Consider the following 12,470-nt stretch of genomic DNA (forward strand, 5'->3'; position numbering starts at 1 on the left):
AGACATTGGCCTCAGGTTGGGCTCTCTGTGTTTGATTTCAACTCTTGCAATACTAGCTTTGGTATTTTTGGCCAATCACATAACCACTGTGGGCCTCAGGTTCATCATCCATAAGATGGGGATTATAATACGCCTAGATCACCGAGTTATTGTGCGACTAAATAAGAATTCTGGCACAGCAACGCAATGTGCACCCATCACATGGTGAAAGCTCCTTAAATATTCTGTTGTCATTACTGGAGTAATTTATATTTTCATATGGGCCCCCGGTGTAGCCATTTAGGAAACATTGTCAGTGAGTATTTTCCGTCAATTAACCGTTGATTTTCTAGGAAATGGGAGAGTACTAAGAGCAACTCTCTTCTTGTTTTGGGCCTGGCAGATTATTGCGGACCATCACATGCAGTCCATCTCCTTTGCCTCCGGTGGAGACCTGGTAAGTGCTCCAGAGCTGCTTTGTTCCTGTGAGGACTTTCTGAGCCCTGCTTCAAAAGGTGCCTCTTAGGACATTACAAAGAAAGCTAACTGTGATGCTCACCACCCACTCCCGGCTGCTTTCAAAAGCTCTTTCTGACTGTACTTTTTCAGGGTGGGTCAAACCATCACAAGGATTAACTTTTAGTATTGATTTCATTAGTCAAAAGTTGTGTCTCGTTTAAGAATTAATAAAGTTTTTTCTATTTTTCTGAGTTGCCAGGGTATTCTCATATTGTAGCTCTATGATTTTCTCACTCTCTTGTTTCTAATTAACCTCCACTAGGATCCTCCAATTTTATACTGTAAGTCTACCTGAAGACTGTAAATTTACTTAGTTTTGCTTATTTATAAACATTTCAAATTTGATGTTTTTTCTTTCTCCAAATTCAACATCAGTCTTTCAGTCAACAAGCTCAGAGATGCAGAGACAAAGGCAGAAAGAGAGTGAGAAAGGCACACACAGAGAAAGAGAACAGAGAAAGAGAGATAAGAGAAAGAAATGAGAATGTTTTCTTTTGCATTGCTTCTTTTCTTTTAAGGTAGTGAGATACAAAGAAATTTGATCCCTGTTTTATATAAGGAAAGTTGTGAAATGATGTCACCATTCAGTCAGTGTTTCTAAATCTAAAATGTAGATTCATGAAAGTTGGGGCTCAAAAACCTGCCCCCTCAGGCAAGGTGTAAAAATATCACAGGGGGTGGTGTCTGACCTCTAACTGAACAAAGGGGAAGGAGAACCAAGGTCAACAGCCCAAGGCTGTTGAGGCCGAGATCAGACATGCTTGCACCCGCCACCCTTTTTCAGGTTCTGACACTACCTGGCTGTCCCATAGCACTCTCAACTTCTCTGCTGAGTTTGGTAATTTGCTGCAGTGACCACTCAGAACTCACAATTATGGGGTTTATTATGGAAACACCAGGCTACAATTGGAGTTCAGAAGTGTTCAGGATGTAGTTCAGCCTCTTCTCAGACATACTCACAGACAGGTTTCCCTTCCTCTGTCCTCATCCCTGCCTGGCCAGTCTTACGGAGCTGCTTTAGCTCTGCCTGTACGTGCCCAGAGTCACCCCTCTACCAATATGTTTCAGCCTGAAGGTGCTCAGCTCTAGCTCTGTAGAGCAGCAAGCCTAGCTCCACCAAGTGATCAGAGACACCTTACTTTGTCAGCGCATGTCCTCCTTGAAGGCACTCCTATTTCTCCCTCTGTGGGTTAGGAAACCCCCTGTACTGTCTCTTGTCAGTCTCCTGAAATCTCTTGCAAGTCTTCTGCAAATTTCTTGGTTCTATTACTGCAATTTTTTTTAATCACTACTTCTCACAGGCTATTTCCACCTCTGTGATTATGGTTCTTATTCTCCTGGGGCAAGAACCTTGTCAGTATAAAGATCCCTGGCCAAGGCACTCATGCCATGCCCATCTCATCCATCTGGTGGTCATGAGGTCCCCCTTTCTGCCCCGGCATTGGCTATCTTCTAAACCTAGGGAGATGCCCAAACTGGCCAATGCTCTTGTGGAGGGTGCTTCTATACAGCTTCACAACGGTGCCAGTCATGCTACTCAGATCGTTAGTGAGATATCTGTTCCCTTTGATAAGTCCCCAAAAATTCATTCGCAAAGTCTCAGCCAGTCATTTCGTGAAAGTTAGGTGAAAGATGAGCCATGCTGAGTAATACACTATGCTGCATAGGGTCTTATCCACATACTACCTACCTACACGTTCACTAGGGCATACGGTAGAAAGACAATAGAGAAGAGAAGAAAATCAGCCCTTTCCAACAGTCAAAGCAAAAAGGCTCACTCCCAAAATGTTATATTCACTTTTCATTAGTCTGCATAAACTTTCTACCAGTCCAGGAAAATATTTTTAAATTAGTAAAATGAAATGTTTTATAGATTTAATTAAATAGTTATTCTGTATCCAGGTATGAAGTATATTTTCTCTTTTGAGTTAAATTACTTTTTTATAATAAATTAATGCTGGCTTACAGGTGGCTTTTTGTTTTATTTTGGTCTAGTTTTGCATTTGTTGGCAGAATTATCATGGGCAGTCTTCTAATTTACATAGAAGTCGACTGGCCAAAGGTGGTCTGAGTAATCAGTGCTTTAAAGTACTCCTTCTTGAAAGTTCAGGGACCATGTTTATTTCTGGTCCCAGAAACAGAAATATTTGTTTTTATGTCATCTAGTTTTCCTCCCATACTCCAACCTGGCTCACCTGTTTGTAGAAATGCTGTTGGCACATTGAAAATCAACCTGAGAGAATGACTTTAATTGCAATCTCCAAAGGAGATTACAATCATACAGTCACCAGACCTCTTAGCAATAGGAGGGTCAGTGGCTCCCTCCAACGCCATTCACAACACTTTCACATTCTTCCTGCCAGAAAAGCACAGGCTTCCCTGGCACACTTGGACCAAGAAACCTGGCAAGGGAAAGGGCTTGCCTAACTTTTAGCTTTTTGATGTTGTTGTCATGCTTGCTTGTCAAACTCTTCACACACGAGGTTCAGCTGAGTTCTGCCTTTCACCAGCTTTCACACTTGTTTCCAAAAGTATCCTACGATAGTTTCCTTTCATTTTTCTTCCTGTGTCTTATTTTAGTTTTGTATGTCTGCTCCTTTATTTTTAATTCTTTTTTTTACAGTCTTTGCCCTAATCATTTTTTTTCTCTTTTCTTTTTTTACATTTTATTAGGGACTCATACAACTCTTATCACAATCCATACATATACATACATCAATTGTATAAAGCACATCCATACATTCCCTGCCCCAATCATTCTCAAGGCATTTGCTCTCCACTTAAGCCCCTTGCATCAGGTCCTCTTTTTTTTTTGCCCCCTCCCTCCCTTTTCCCCCCTCCCTCATGTGCCCTTGGTAATTTATACCTCGTTATTTTGTCATATCTTGCCCTATCCGGAGTCTCCCTTCCCCCACTTCTCTGCCATCCCTCTCCCAGGGAAGAGGTCACATGTGGATCCTTGTAATCAGTTCCCCATTTCCAACCCACTCACCCTCCACTCTCCCAGCATCACCCCTCACACCCCTGGTCCTGAAGGTATCATCCACCCTGGATTCCCTGTGCCTCCAGCTCTCATATGTACCAGTGTACAGCCTCTGTCCTATCCAGCCCTGCAAGGTAGAATTCGGATCATGGTAGTTGGGGGGAGGAAGCATCCAGGATCTGGGGGAAAGCTGTGTTCTTCATCGATACTACCTCACACCCTAATTAGCCCATCTCCTCTCCTAAACCCCTCTATGAGGGGATCTCCATTGGCCGACACTTGGGCCTTGGGTCTCCACTCTGCACTAGTTTTAATTCTTATACAATGTTTTGCTTCACTATAAAATGCATATTTAAGAACAAGAAATCTTACATAATCGAGCCCTTCTAAGACACATATGTAAGGATTGTATCTATATGTATTTATAAACTTTTGCCTCTGCTTGCACTATACCTTCAATTATGTCTTAGTTCAAATGACTGTACAGTGGTTGTCTTCGTGTTTGCACAGCGTGGTGCATGGAACTACAATTTCTTCTATAGTGGAAGATAACCCAATTTATAAAATAAGGGGCAGGTATCTTATATATCTACTTCAGTAGACTCTTTCAGAACTTCTTTTAAGTATTGCCTCACTTTAGTTATCTGGTGCTCCTTTGACAGAAATACTATAAAGTGGATGGCTTTAACAGAAAGAAATATATTCTTTCATAGTTTAAAAAGAAGTGTAGGAGTCTGAATTCAGTGCACTTGCTCTAGAAAGCAATGCTCCCTCAACCGGTTCTAAAAGGAAAACCTTGTCCTCTTTCAACATCTGGGCCTGACATTCCTTGGAGATCTACATGTGTCTTGGCATCAATCTTCCTCTGAATTTAAGAGTTCTCAGCTAAGATATCTCCTTCTCCACTCACTTCTCTCTTCATTTTCCTCTTGCAACATAAAGGTCTTGCAGAAGACACACTGGGGATCTCTAGGTCAGATCAGGACTCTGACCCGAATAAAGGTCCCATCTCACCCTAACCCTCATACAAATCACATCAGACTACATCACAGGGAATGGTTACATAATTACATTGCTGTCAAGTTGCATCATTGCATATCAACCAAACACTGCACTTCACAGCCCAGCTAAGTTGCCAAATATTTTGGAGAATGTGCTAGTCTAGGTCCTTTAGAGAAGAAAACCCAGTGATACTTTATCTCTATTGCGAGGAAGAAAGAGGGAGAGAGAATTGCATCAATAAAGTGGCTCATACAGTTGTGAAAATAGAGAAATTCAGTCTCATTCAAGTTTGTGGGTCAGATGTTAATCTGGCAGCTTATTCTGATTCGTGTAGCTATAGGGTCTGATGAAGCAGGAAGCAGGAAGATGACTCAGGAAGATCACAGGCCGGTACATGAAGAGGTTGATGAATGCAAGGTCAGCAGGTCAGACTTGTGGCTGTGGACTCCAGTGAATCTGTTAGGTAGCTTAGCCTAGGGAATTGGGAAGTCCATTTACGCATGCCCAGGAGAGCCAGCAAAGGACAAAACTGGATTTTCCCGCGGGTGGGCCCAGATGAGCGTTACACCTGGAGCAGCCCACCTGGGCCGGGTGATTGCAATTCAGCCAATGGGATCGACCTGGGGTCGTTCACCACACCTCCCCCGGGAACCCTTGAAAAAGCAGGGACCGGAAGGGAGAGGGGCTCTTGGGCTCTTGGGCTCTTGGGCTCGGCTTGCTTGGGCGGTCTGGTGGTCTTCGTGGGAGGAGAGAGATCCTTGCGTGTCCCGGAGCAGTCTCTGCCAGGCCGCATGGTCAAAGGAATCCTATGGGTGCCGCGTAAAACCTGATGCTTCTTTGAACTTTCATTAAATTCACTTGGATCACAAGCCCGGCTTTGGCGTGAAATCTTTCTCGCGTGGAGCCAAGGACCGAGGCTGAGATTTAGGCCGGAGAGAGAGACCTAACAAATCCTAGGTCAGTATGTCAGAGAGCTGGCTTGTGATGACTTCCAGGATTGACGGGCAGTATGATGGATTATTGGCTCAAGTCCAAAGAACTGGAAGGCAATGAGTCAAATGCAGGATCCTCAACCAGCCAGAAAATAAGCAAGCTCCCTACAACATCTACTTATAGAGGAAGTAGGCCACAGCCCCAATGATACTTGCAGGAGGGAGTTACATTCCACCCTAGTCTTCTAATTGATTGGTTTTTCATAGTTGACCCCATTATGGAATTGGCTGCACTATACAGGCAACATGATGGGCGATTGCTGGAGGAGCAGCAGAGGAGTGGTAGATGAACGGTAGCAGAATCAAGAGCCAGAGCATGAGACAGAATCGTGGATTTCTTACTTTTGCAGCAGATAAAGCTGAGTACTTTGGGGCAGGAGGCTGACTTAGGGAGTGGGGTACTTCCAGACACTTGATTGTGAGAGCTATGTATACTGACCTACAGAATTAGAGCTGATTGCCTTCAAACTGAGATTTATGGCAGAGTAGTGTGACCTTGCAGGACTTACTGACAGCCCTAAAAGACTGTTATAAGCAGGCCAGATACTAGGCCAAGGCAAGGGTCAGAGAGAGTCCTGCCTTTGGGCACATCATAGAACGGGTTGTTCTCACTGAACAACTCTGCCCTGAGCAGTACTTATCTAATTTTTAATCTATTAATTTCCCTAGTAAACTGCATAATTGTGAGTATTGTTGTTGTGCGTGGCCATTGCAATGGATTATTTAACCCCTACAGTGCTATGGGAGGGACAGTTGATGTCAGAATTGGTGAGGAAGGCTGGAGGATGAAGGTAAGTGTGCCTCACACACTCAGGAAACAGCATTGGTCAACTGATGCCGGGGGTGGGGATTCTCCTCCTCCCTATGTAGCTGCCATCCCATTGTCACTCTTCATATAACCCCCCAGGGGCCTACGGCACCAGCCCGACTTTAGGGATCATGATTTTACATGCAGCGTCTCCTGTTGACATGATAAATGGGTTATGCTTGCCTACTAACTTCAAACTTGCTGCCGTGAAGCCACTCACTAGTGGCGTGGAAGAAAGGTCTGCATTCATAAATGATTCCATCCAAGAAAATTCTGTGGAGCAGTCCTACTCTGTAGCACATGGGGAATGATGAATGAGAATCAACTTCATTGTACGGGGTTTTCATTTTAGTTTGGGTTCTAGAGAAGGGAGTCCCTACATGGCACAGTTAGGTGTTCAGTTACTGACTGAAAGGTTCCCAGTTTGAATTCACCCGAGGTGCCAGAGTGTGGGAGAAAGGCCAGCCCCTCACAATTAATCACGGGTTCTATAGGTGCAATTGTATGGTTGAGATAAATATTGATTATATTAAAGTCATAGAGAGCATGAGAGATTGAAATAATGGAGTCAGACACATTTCTTAGTAGCATGCTCACTTATGCCCCATGTGGTGGTCCGCATGGAGATGGGAGACTGGAGGGCAGGAGAGAGGGGGAGGGGAAGGAGGACAAGGGGAAAGGGAACAGGGGAGCAAGAACCAGGGTAGAGGAAGCCGGGAGCAGACAAGAAGAGAGAGGAAGGGTATGGGGGAGAGCTCTTTATTGCTAACCAAGGCTTATATATCTTTGGGGGGGCATGCAAGCCCCCTAATTACAGGTAAAGACATACATCACAGGAAGGGGTTGTACTATATGTTACACAGTAATGAGAGGGGGAGGATCTAGGGGTATTCAAGCAATGGGAAGGGGAGGTATTGGGGATATACTTGTGACAAGATGGGCGGATCCTAGATTCAGGATGGCAGCCTAACTTTGGATGTCACTGAGCAGGTTTGACCTGTTCTCTGGATCTCCATAGAAACCATTAGCAGTAGGGTGTGAACCCCACCTACAGGGACCAGACTAATGGTCACAAGCCTACAGTGAAAAGTAGCCCATTGTCCTTAACAGCAGGGAGTGGACCCTACCTGTGGGGGGACCAGACCGTGGCTTAATGCCTTCAGGGAGGATATCTTTAAGCATCTGACCTCCCACCACGTGCTGGCAAACAGCCTCTAATGTTTGGCATATCTTTGGGGGAGACAAAGCTGGAGAAAAGTCTATTTATAATCCCACACCAGAGTAGAAAAGCCTAGTGATTTAGTTTCAAATAATCTTAGCCATGAAAATCTTATGGAGCTAAATTCTACTCACAACGCATGGAGTTACCATAACTTATATCTCAATGGCAACTTGTTTGATGGTTTCATTGTTGGTTCCTTTGGCTCTAGCAGCAGTTATTCTCAATTTATTCTCACTACCATCATTTGTACAGCTTTTGTTAAAGTCCTGATGTCCAGGATCAGCTAACTCAGATTACATGGAACTTGGTATTTGATTAATGCCAACACGCAACCAGGGGTAGAACCAGTATCTATCCTTGCTACTTAAAGTATGAGCCACAGTGTAGCAACACAAGTATCATGTGGAACCCGTTCAAAATGCAGAAACTTAGGCCTTGCTCCTGACCTACTGAATCTGCATTTCAGTTGGAGAAATACTTTATTACATGTGCTGTTCCTTAGACAGCATTTAGCTAACAAACGGAGGGCTGAGTCCTTAGAAGCTTGCTGGTTTATTCTCTCTTTCACTTGTGATGAGTGATATGGATGTCTCACTTTTCTTTAACAGGACACAACAGATTATGTTGCGTATGTAGCTAAAGATCCTGTTAATCGCAGAGGTAAGCAATACCTGACATTTCTAATCTCGCATTAGCACATAGCTCATCTTGAGATTTTCTAGCAAAAATTTCATAGTTTTATTTTCTATGTATATGCACCTACATTTTCTTTCCTTTAATTATTTGAATACAAATAAGATATTAACATTCTGCTCTAGCCCCTCCTTACCCAACACTGTATCTTGGATATAATTTCAAAACAATTCATGCAGAAATTATCAAATGATCAATGAAGTGGCTCTGCCATAGCTTGTCTACAGTCTTCCCTGGCTGCCTCTGCAGACATAATATTTTTACTCAGGAATCTGAGTTACTCCTAAAGAGGCATTTGCGAAGTGATGTGATTGGATTGCTCATTTTTGGTGGATCTTGCAAATTACTTCCAACCTGTAAAAATGTGTTCCCACATAGTATGACAGGATTTTTACCTGGGATTTGTCCAACTTTGGATCGGTGGGGTTCTTTTGCATTTTGATGATTCATTGAGGTTGAAAATAATGTGTTGGGACATCACCTTATCTTCTGGTGGGGGTGAGAGATGGGGAGGATTGGGTAGATAGTTCTAATATGAAACCTTTATGTAACTCTTGAAAGTGGAGTAAATAAAGTTTTCAGGTAGAAATGAGGGGTACTGGTGGTCTTGATTAACCAAGGATTGTTCCTGAGATCCCTTGTTAACATATTCCAGTCCACCAATTCTTGAATTTGGCACAGCTTTTACCCAATAAAAACAGTAACTAGTATTTGTCTCAGGTGGAAAGAGGCAAAAGGCTATATAACAATCAAGATATCACTGAGACCATTGAACTTCCATTTTTGGAAGTTGGAGCACAAACCTTTAACCATCTATTGCCCATCCAAAGCAAGGCAAGGTAAGGGAAGAAGGAAGAGACGAGGGAGCTGGCAGACTATACCACTCAAGATAGGAAATTCCCACTCCTAGGACTATTTTAATTTCACTTATTTATTTTTTAAAATCATTTTATTAGGGGGTACTTACAACTCTTATCACAATCCATACATACATTGATTGTGTCAAGCACATTGTACATCTGTTGCCATCATCATTCTCAAAACATCATCATTCTTCTTGACCCCTTGGTGTCAGCTCCTCATTTCCCCTCCTCCCTTCCCCACACTCCCTCCCTCACATGCGCTTGATAATTTATAAATTATTTTTTTTCATGTCTTACACTGTCCGATATCTCCTTTCACTCACTTCTCTGTTGTCCATCCTCCAGGGAGGGGGTTATATATAGATCATTGTAATCGGTTCTCCCTTTGTCCCCACCTTACCCTTACCCTCCTGGTAACAATAAGCTCATTATTGGTCCTGAGGGGTTTATCTGTCCTGGATTCATATCAGCTGAAAATAGTGATGGTTTTTCTTTGTGCAACTGAATTCCTTTGATTTCTTTTTGTTTTCTAATAGTTCTGGCTAAAACTTCCAGCCTAGTATTTAATAAGAGTGGTGATGAAGGATCTTCTTCCCCAGAGAAAGATTCTCAGGGGAAATGTTTTCAGTTGTTCCCTATTCAGCATAACATTGGCCATAGTTGTTTCATATCTGTCTTTTATTATGCTGAGGAATTTCCCTTCTTTCCCTACCTTGTTACATGTTTTCATCATAAATGGATGCTGGGTATTGTCACATGCCTCTTCTGCATTTATTGGTATAACCATGTGGTTCTTATTCATTTTTTTTGTTCATGTCATAAGTTACATTGATTCTTTTAATAATTTCAAACCATATTTGCATGCCTGGTATAGATTCCATTTGATTATGGTGAACTATTTTATTAGTATGTTGTTGGAGTCTACTGGCCAGGACTGTGTTGAGAATGCTTGTGTCTATGTCCATCCAGGATGTTAGTCTGTGGTATTCTGTCTCTGTGGGTCTTTGCCTGCTTTTGGTATCAGGGTTATGCTTGCTTCCAAGACTCAGTTTGGGGGTTTTCTGTCTCTATCTACATTATAGAATAATCTGTATGAAATGGGTGAGAGCTCATTGAAAACTTGGGGATTTTCTTCATTGGAAGTTTCTTTAAGACTTTTTGTTCTTTTTGTTTAGGTTTGTTGATCAGTCTGTTTTAATTGGTTAGATGGTGTATTCATAGATATTTGTCCAGTTCTAGGTTGTCAATCTTATTGGAGTCTAGTTTTTCATAGTACTGTTATTGTTTTTTAAGTTTCATTTGGATCTGTTGTGACGTTTCCCTTTTCATCTCAAATTCTACAAAATTTCATCTTCTCTGTTCATTTTGCCAGATGTGTGTCAACTTTGTTAATCCTTCCAGAAAAACCTCTTATCTTGTTGATTTTTTCCTTTGTGTTTCATTTTTCCAGTTCATTTTTGTCTGCATTCATCTGAGAAGCTTGCATGGCCACAGGGGGGCAATGTCACATGAAAAGAGAAAGCGAGGGGTTAAAAAGAGAATTATAAAACAAAAATATAAACACCAAAAGCACAGTTTTTGTGAGTATTTCCAATCCTTTGGCAGTGTTGGTGTGTGCATGCATCTGCTGCCTAGGGATGGGGGAGGTGAAGGGGGGCAGGGCACCAGGAGAGGAAGGAAGAAAGAAAGAAAGAAGAAAGCAGTAAAGTTGAAAGTATAGTTTGGAGGGGTTACCCACACCAGGTAATAAGGATGTATGCTCCAAACGGCCCACGGGTCTGCTATCCACGCAGGACCCTCAGAGGCAGAGACGAGAGAGGTTTGGCTAGCAGGGTTGGAGCACAGGTCCCAAGTATCAGGTTGTGCAGGGGAGGGGCAGCTGGTCAGTGGTGAGAGGGAGTCAGCAGCCATCAGCAGGCTGATCAGTATTGCTGATTTCAGATTTTGAGAAATGTTGGTGGACTTAGCTTTTAACTTGGTCTTCTAGCTTCCAGGAAGCACAAAACTTCTCCCCGGTGGGTGGGATTTCTCTCACAGTTGTTGAGGAGCTAGCCCTGTGCTTGTTACCTGGCAACCACATTCCCTCTAACTTCCCATTTGTCAATCTTTTTAGAAGTCAACAGCCTCCTCTTTCTGTCACAGAGGAACTGGTGTGTTTGACCTGAAGCCTTTGTAGTTCTCAGCACAATTAGGTCTCTTTGAATAAGTTGTTCATCTTGCAGAATTATATAGGTGAACTTCTGTCTTGTGTCTATCACCAGGGCCATATATTCCAACTGCTTATCTTTGTTCATGTCCAACTTTTGCATTTCAATCATCAGTAATTATCAGTGTATGTTGATTGTATGTTTGATCAACTTCAGACTGATGAATTTGGTAAAAAAAATTTAATTTCCTTATATTCAGCATTCGTGGTGATTGTGTATATTTAAATAATAACTATCTTAAGTGGCTTTCCTTGTAGATGTACGGATAGTGCCTTATCACTGGTATTGTGCATTAGGATAGATCTTGAAATCTTAGTAATGAATAGGATAAAATTCCTCTTCAATTTGTCATTCTCAGCAGAGTAAACCAGGTGATTGTCAGATTCAAAATGGCCAGTACCTGTCCATTTTACCTCACTAATGTGATGTATGTTATCAGTATTTATGGAATTCATTTAATTTTTGATGAATTCCAAATTTCCTAGATTTATACTTTATACACTCTATGTTCTGATTATGAGTGGACACTCACCTTGTTTCTTTTCATTTTGAATTGTGCCACATCAGTGAACGAGGGTCTCAAAAGGCTCTGTTCCATCCCCATCATTAAATTGACTCTCCTCCGGGGAGGCAGCTGTTTTGAGTGCCTTCCACCGGAGGGACTCATTTTCTGGCGCTCAATATGAAAATGCTCTACCGCTATTCATAAGGTTTTTAGTGGCCAGTTTTTCAGAAGTGGACAGCCTCTTATTTCTTCCTAATCTGTCTTATTTTGGAAATTGTATTGAAATATGTGTATCATGGGTAACCCTGATAATATTTGAAATATTGGTGTCATATTTCTTTCCCCATCAGAGCAACACATAAGCCACCACAGGGCAGCAAACTGATAGATGAATAGTAATAACTTAGCATACAAACCTTTGAAGTTTGCTTTGGTGGAAATTTTCCTAAGGAAAACTTGGACATATTTTAAAAGCGTATTGAGACTAGGAAGATGGCCAAGAACTTCCTATCAAGTTCACCTGCAATTCCACTAAATGTGTGTGATGGTCTCTTCTTGAGTTTCTTAAACATCTCTTGAGTCCTTGGCCTACCAAGAAGTGAACTTCTTTATTCATCTGTAAGACCGGGAACCCCATAGCACAGGTATCAGGGCCGTTTAATTGCTTTTACGGTTTTTCTTAATTTTTTCTAAATTT

At 42.2% G+C, this 12,470-nt stretch overlaps 1 protein-coding gene across 1 annotated transcript in view; it reads left to right on the forward strand.

Annotated features, from left to right (window-relative positions):
* SHC3 (SHC adaptor protein 3) overlaps window positions 1-12,470 on the forward strand; it is a 224,042-nt gene that overhangs the window by 137,151 nt on the left and 74,421 nt on the right. Inside the window, exons 5-6 of the mRNA XM_075550852.1 lie at window positions 383-436; window positions 8,114-8,165. Of these exons, the coding sequence (XP_075406967.1) occupies window positions 383-436; window positions 8,114-8,165 (106 nt within the window). The remainder of the gene's footprint in view (window positions 1-382; window positions 437-8,113; window positions 8,166-12,470) is intronic.

This window comes from Tenrec ecaudatus, chromosome 5 (genome assembly GCF_050624435.1).
Source record: "Tenrec ecaudatus isolate mTenEca1 chromosome 5, mTenEca1.hap1, whole genome shotgun sequence".
In the NCBI taxonomy this organism is placed as follows: domain Eukaryota; kingdom Metazoa; phylum Chordata; class Mammalia; order Afrosoricida; family Tenrecidae; genus Tenrec; species Tenrec ecaudatus.